This window comes from Rhinopithecus bieti, unplaced genomic scaffold (assembly GCF_001698545.2).
Source record: "Rhinopithecus bieti isolate Rb0 unplaced genomic scaffold, ASM169854v2 scaffold_8674, whole genome shotgun sequence".
Taxonomy (NCBI): Eukaryota; Metazoa; Chordata; class Mammalia; order Primates; family Cercopithecidae; genus Rhinopithecus; species Rhinopithecus bieti.
Window position 1 is genome coordinate 236,477 of NW_016805883.1, and position 7,277 is coordinate 243,753.

At 50.1% G+C, this 7,277-nt stretch overlaps 1 protein-coding gene and 1 long non-coding RNA gene across 2 annotated transcripts in view; one reads left to right on the plus strand and one right to left on the minus strand.

Moving 5' to 3' along the window:
- The window catches only part of ANKHD1 (ankyrin repeat and KH domain containing 1), a 134,114-nt gene extending 128,760 nt beyond the window's left edge, over positions 1 to 5,354 (minus strand). Inside the window, 1 exon segment of the mRNA XM_017873882.1 lies at positions 4,907 to 5,354. Coding sequence (XP_017729371.1) covers positions 4,907 to 5,206 — 300 coding nt within the window. The 5' untranslated portion in view covers positions 5,207 to 5,354.
- Positions 5,355 to 5,369: 15 nt separating this feature from the next.
- On the plus strand, positions 5,370 to 6,758 carry LOC108530839 (uncharacterized). The gene is made up of 2 exons (XR_001885991.1): positions 5,370 to 6,064; positions 6,691 to 6,758. It is a non-coding gene; the product is annotated as an uncharacterized LOC108530839 (long non-coding RNA).
- The last annotated feature ends 519 nt before the right edge of the window (positions 6,759 to 7,277 follow it).

The window sequence follows — 7,277 nt, forward strand, 5'->3', positions numbered from 1 at the left end:
TTTTTTTGAGACAGAGTCTCTGTCACCCTGGCTGGAGTGCAGTGGCATGATCTCAGCTCACTGCAACCTCTGTCTCCTGGGTTCAAGCGATTCTCCTCCCTCAGCCTCTTGAGTAACTCAGATTACAGGTGCCCTCCACCAAGCCCGGCTAATTTTTTGTTTTAGCAGAGACAGAATTTTGCCATGTTGGCCAGGCTGGTCTCCAACTCCTGACCTCAGGTGATCCACCCGCTTTGGCCTCCCAAAGTGCTGTGAATACAGGCGTGAGCCACCATGCCTGGTGGTTTTAAAATATCTAGGAAAAACGAAGGCCGGGCACGGTGGCTCACGCCTATAATCCCAACACTTTGGGAGCCCAAGGTGGGAGTATCACTTGAGGCCAGGAATTTGAAACCAGCCTGGCCAACGTGACAAAATGCCATCTCTACCAAAAATATAAAAATTACCTGGGTGTGGTGGTGGATGCCTGTAATCCCAGCTACTCAGGAGGGTGAGGCAGAAGAATCGCTTGAACCCAGGAGGCGGAGGTTGCAGTGAGCCAAGATCGTGCCACTGCACTCCAGCCTGGGTGACAGATTGAGACCCTGTCTCAAAAAATAAAAACAATAAAATAAACAAAATATTTAGGAAAGATGAGACTGAGGATTAGTATTATTCATCAAATGCCAATTACATGAGTATTTTTTGAAGAACATTGTTACCTTTTCAAACTGAAAATTCAAAGGCAATAACAATAAAAGAAGACAGCTCATCTTGTTAGACAGAAAAAGAAAAGGGAAAATTTTTGCTTGGCCAAAACAGGTCATTTTGTTCACAAAGGCACAGACTATACTCTACCACACATACTACAGAGACTAGATACTCCAAGAATTTCCTCTTTGTGATATGGGCGAAACAGGACCCCAAAAAATTTCCTGTCTACACAGATTAAGAAAGCATCTATACATTCACGAAGCATCATCTTAGATTAGGCTAAAGTGGGTTTCCTAGAAACTTCCATTCCAAAAATGAGGTCTACATGTACTCTTAACCTCTAAATCCTTTTAGGCACAGAAAACATAAGTAAACAGGAGAATATGGGGTTCTTCTAACATTAGCCACCACTGAATGGGTGTAGGAATCACCAACATATGACTTGTACAATAAGATTCAAAAATACAAAAGGCATGGATTCTGCCAATAGCTTTAATCACATGGTATGGGGACTCCAAAGACAATTACACACACACACACACAGAAAGAGAGAGACAGAGAAATTTATGACTTTGGGGGCACAGTAGTGCTCTACCTGTTTAGAAATTTAAGACTATTACTTATAAAAAAGCAAATGGTTGCCAGGCACAGTGGCGTGTACCTATAGTCCCAGCTACTTCGGAGGCTGAGGTAGGAAGACCACTTGAGCCCAGGAGTTTGAGGCTAGCCTGGACAATATAGCAAAATCTGTCTTAAAAAAAAAAAAAAAAAAAAAATTTAAGGCCGGGCATGGTGGCTCCTGCCTGTAATCCCAGCACTCTGGGAGGGCGATCACCTGAGGTCAGGAGTTTGAGACCAACCTGGCCAACATGGTAAAACCTCGTCTCTACTAAAAATACAAAAAAATTAGCTGGTCATAGTAGCAGGTGCCTGGAATCCCAGTTACTAGGGAGGCTGAGGCAGGAGAATCACTTGAACCAGGGAGGCGGAGGCTGCAGTGAGCCGAGATCAAGCCACTGCACTCCAGCCTGGGCGACAAGAGCAAGACATAGTCTCAAAAAAAAAAAAAAAAAAAATTAAAATTAAAAAAGGCAAATGAGTGACCTTTCATCTCATTCAGGACAATTACGTACAAATGGTCAAGAAAATCAAGGGCTAAATGTGATAACATTTAGACCAATGCAAACTCTTTCAGATTCTCATTTACAAGTTTCAAAGAAATATAAGCTCTAACTTTAGTCTAAGGATATCCCCACACTTCATTTCCTAGCTAAAAGTTCTGTGTGCTAGCTTAATCTCTCAATTCACTGAAAGGATAAAATAAAGCCTTCCACAAGACCAAGAGTAAGCATGCTCCAGAGTCTCTCCCCATAACTGCCTACTCAAATAAAACATTTCTCTCACCTTGGCTTAGAAGTTATTTCCCTTACAGTGAAATTCAAAGACGTAGACATTCAAGGGACTACCCGCCTTATAACCCATACACTTTTTTTTCCAAAGCAAAATGTTAGGGTCAGAATGTATTAAGGTTTTAAATATTAAATAAAATCCTGTTCAGACCTAGAATAAGACAGTATACTAACTGCAGTCTGTAACCCACAAATAATTTCTCCTTATTCCTCTCAAATCCAAGAGCCAGTATTGTTAGTACACACAGAGAAATTCCTGTACTTTAACACCAAGACCAGAGGTTAAAATACCTGGTCACAGGTGACAAATCAGGCACCTCAGAACCAAAATAAAATAAATACTCTGAGCACTTAAAACAATCACGGTACAGTACTCTACGCAAGCCACAGTCAACAGAAAAAAGTATACACATAAAATACCGCCCCTTGGGATCACAAGGTCAGGAAATCGAGACCATCCTGGACAAAAACCCCGTCTCTACTAAAAAAAATATTGGCCGGGAGTGGTGGCACGCGCCTGTAGTCCCAGCTACTAGGGAGGCTAAGGCAGGGAAATCGCTTGAACCCGGGAGGCGGAGGTTGCAGTGAGCCCAGATCGCGCCACTGCACTCCAGCCTGGCGACAGAGCGAAACTCCATCTCAAAACGAAACAAAACAACAACAACAACAACAACAACAACAACAAACCGCCCCTTTTTCCCCAGAGCCCAAAAGAAGTTAATGCCTATCACCCCAGGTTGCTCAGACCTAAAGATGTGTACACATAAGAGTACACACAGAAGAGCTAAAGAACTGAAGGACCTCACTGCAAAGGCAGAGGTGTCCAGCCGGGCACGGTGGCTCATGCCTGTAATCCCAGCACTTTGGGAGGCCGAGGCGGGCGGATCACCTGAGGTCAGGAGTTCCAGACCAGCCTGACCAACATGGTGAAACCCTGTCTCTACTAAAATACAAAATTAGCTGCGCATGGTGGCGCACGCCTGTAATCCCAGCTACTCGGGAGGCTGGGGTAGGAGAATCGCTTGAACCCGGGAGGCGGAGGATGCAGTGAGCTGAGATCGCGCCATTGTACTCCAGCGTGGACAACAAGAGCGAAACTCCATCTCAAAAAAAAAAGCAAATCAATAAGAAAAATAAATGATAATTTAAAAGGGGGAAAGGAGGTAAGACTTTACAGAAAAGAGCTGGGTGTAGCATGCACCTGTATGTAGCTGCTTGAGAGGCTGGGTCCCTTTGAGCCAAGGAGTTCGAGACCAGCTTGGGCAACGTAAGGAGATTCCATCTCTAAAATAAATGAATTATAACGAAAGAATGTACAAAACAGGAAATACAAATGGATACTGCAGTGGCTCATGCCTATAATCTCAGCACTTTGGGAGGCTGAGGTGGGCAGATTGCTTGAGCTCAGGAGTTCAAGACCAGCCTGGGCAACACGGCGTGAAACTCCATCTCTACAAAAATATACAAAAATTAGCTGAGCATGGTGGCATGTGCCTACTGTAGTACCAGCTACTTGGGAGGCCGAGGTGAAAGGATCACTTGAGCCCAGGAGGCAGAGGTTTCAGTGAGCTGAGATTGCACCACTACAGTCCATCCTGGGTGACAAGAGCAAAACTCTGAAACATAGGTTTCACTGTATATTCTTTTGTCCTTTTTAAATTTGGGGCAGGTGCATGTATTACCTATTCAGAAGTAAATATTTTAAAACCAAATGTATGTAAAAGTTTGTTCTCATGTTATCACATTTGTGCTTTCCCTGCTCTCTCTTTGNAAGAGTACACACAGAAGAGCTAAAGAACTGAAGGACCTCACTGCAAAGGCAGAGGTGTCCAGCCGGGCACGGTGGCTCATGCCTGTAATCCCAGCACTTTGGGAGGCCGAGGCGGGCGGATCACCTGAGGTCAGGAGTTCCAGACCAGCCTGACCAACATGGTGAAACCCTGTCTCTACTAAAAATACAAAATTAGCTGCGCATGGTGGCGCACGCCTGTAATCCCAGCTACTCGGGAGGCTGGGGTAGGAGAATCGCTTGAACCCGGGAGGCGGAGGATGCAGTGAGCTGAGATCGCGCCATTGTACTCCAGCGTGGACAACAAGAGCGAAACTCCATCTCAAAAAAAAAAAAAAAAAAGGTTTCCATAGGCTGCCTCACCTTCTCCAAGCCTAAAACCTCCGAGTTCAGCTACCCAGCTATTCCAAAGCTCAGGGATGCCTTGGAACTTCCTTTTCCTGTCTAACTTCACAAAAGGTCCCAGAAGGAGGAGTCACGTGATTTTTCAGGGTAAAAGCCGAGAGATCCCTAACACTCAAACCTGTCTCAAACTGAAGAGGGAAAATAAGAACCCTCTTTAAGCACACAGGTAAGACACACACAAGGCAGAAGGCAAATAAACGTATCCCTCAACTGAGGAGAGGCAAAGAAGAGAAACCATCTTTGCACCAGCTCTCTGTCTCTGTTTGTCTCTCTCAGTACCAAGGGCAGGGACTCTGGCAAGACCCCGCCCCCCCCAACTCCAAAGCAGGGTGGGCGGGAGGCAGCCTGAGGAGTCCCTGTTCCCGCGCGAAGCTCAGAGACCAAAGGACTCCCTATTGTGGGTCTACGGATGGTGACGGGAACCTGTCCCGCTCTAGCTGAAGAGTAAACCGAGGGCTCACTAGGCCCTCACCGCGGCCACCGCCGCCATGGAGCTGACCGCTGTCACAGGACTCCGTCAGGGAAGCGGGAGGATGGCCCCGGCCCAGAGCCGACCCAAAGAGAATTCACGCCTCACACTGTGTGGGAGGCGAGGGTCCCGGAGCCTTACCTCGGACACTTCGTCCTCGTCACTGCCAGAGGCACCACCTCCACCCCCGGTCCTCAGCACGGCAGCCGCCAACTTGAAATCCAGCGCAGCGTCCCCTCCGCCGGCACCGCTGGCGCCGCCGCCGCCGCCGCCGACTCCCGGCGCTGGCCCGGCCTCCCCAAAGAGCCTCACGGTGCGGATCCCCAGACCGACCCCTCCCGGCGGAGGCGGCTCCGAGGCCCCAGCTGGGGCGGATCGCGGAGCCACAGAGTCCAGGTCCTCCTCAAAGGAGGTGCCGCCGCCTCCGCCATCAGTCAGCATTGTTCGCACGCGGAGCCGGAGACGGTGCCGACCCACTTGCGGCCACCGCCGCCGCTGATCCCGGGAACGAGAGGAGCAGCAAGAGGAAGAAGCGTCTCCTTTCCCCCGTCCCAGCAGCGCCACTAACTTCTCACTGCCTAACCTGCTGCTTCCCGCCCCCGAGACTCGCCACTGGCTGCAATACCCTGGCGGCTGCAGATCATTGGCCAAAGTGACCCGTCGCTCAGGCTCTTCGTCACGCGCCGCTTGCTGGCTCGCAGCCGCCAAGCTGCGTTGACCCGCGCAGGCCTAGGCGGTTGCGAACACCCGCCTCCCACCCTTCACGAGCTGACTTCCGGCCTTTTTCTATGTTTATTGGCCAACCCGTCTGACTATCGCATCACGACCTTAAAGTGGATTAGTTGGCCTTGTGGTCAGTCATAGTGACCCCGAACAATGGGAGAACTCATTGGCGCCATAAAGTGTCGGTCACTTTGTCGCGGGACGTCGCGTGGTACAATTGGCCTGTGAGAGTACCATTCATCCCGCCCTCATCTGAGGTGACGGGAAAGGGCCGGGAAATTTCCACTTCTGAATAAAATGACTGCTGAAGTGATGACCCGCAAGAATTGGTCAAATTTGGAGTAGACTTCACCCTGCACTTGGTGAAACTTGTACGTCAAGGTCGCAAGAGGCGCCGAAGTAACGCAGCTCCCACCTGTCGCTCTCTGCTGGGCGCCCAGACTACGGCCGGAGACTAGCTGCATTGGGATTGGAGAAAGGAAGCCATCAGTCTTAGGGAGGCTCCACCTTCTTGCCATTGCCTGGTTGGAGGAGCGAAGCGTCAGTCACTAAGAGCGGTCACCACCTCTGGGACAGGTGAAGATGCGTAACCTATTTGCCGCGGGCTATTTGGGAGGGAATAGGGGACAGGGAGCGGTGAGGGGACAGTCGAGGGGCAAGGCCGATCCTGCTTCGCGCCTCCCGCCTTTCCGAGTTGAGCCCAGCGCGCGGGTCTGAGGGACACCCGGGGAGCTCCTTGGAATGGCCGCCTAGAGGAGACTCGACCCGCCCGCGTGCCAGGAGCTGGCCGCGCGTCGCAGTTCTACAGCCTTCGGGCGGGATCTCCCAGCGGGGCCGCGTTCTCCTGCTTGCGGACGGCTGCGGGCCTGAGGGCTGGACAGCGCCATGCCTCAGTACCGGGAACTGTCCCACGTAGGAAGGTGGGAATTCCGCGAACCGCGCGCGGAATCCGACCTCAGAGTGGAACAGGGTGGTGAAGAGTGCGTGCTCCGGGGCAGTTTCGAGTTCTGGTGCCGCCACTTATTTGCCGCCTGTTTCATTTTTGTGACTCAACTCGCTCCTCTGTGAAATGGGAGTAATATTAGTACCTTCCTCATTGGGTTATTGTTACGAATAAATTAGATGATAACGTAGCGCTTAGCAAAGTCCCAAACTTACAGGAAATACTCATTTTTGCTAGTTATTATCTCCTCTTCCTTCAGGAACTCTCTGCTCGCCCCTGGGTCCTACCAGCGCAACTAATTCCAGTTATAATCAGATCTGTGTGGTGCAAAACAAGGCTAGCTGTGGTGGTCTTCCCTCCTCTAAAGATGTCTCTTCCTCCCTGTATCCATCTCTCTATCTCTGTCTTTATCTTGTCAATAAAGAGGGGGTTAAAAAATGCTGAGATTCTGTAGCGGGCGCCGTGGCTTACGCCTGTAATCCCAACACTATGGGATGCTGAGGCGGGCGGATCATTTGAGCCCAGGAGTTCGAGACCTGCCTAGGCAACATGGTGAAACCCCGTCTCTACAAAAAATACAAAAATTAGGCTGGGCGTGGTGACTCACGCCTGTAATCCCAGCACTTTGGGGGGCCTAGGTGGGCGGATCATTTGAGGTCAGGAGTTTGAGACCAGCCTGACCAACTTGGTGAAACCCCGACTATACTAAAAATACAAAAATTAGCCGGATGTGTTGGTGTGTGCCTGTAATCCCAGCTACTCGGGAGGCTGAGGCAGGAGAATCGCTTGAACCCAGGAGGCGAAGGTTACAGTGAGCCAAGATCGTGCCACTGCACTCCAGGTTGG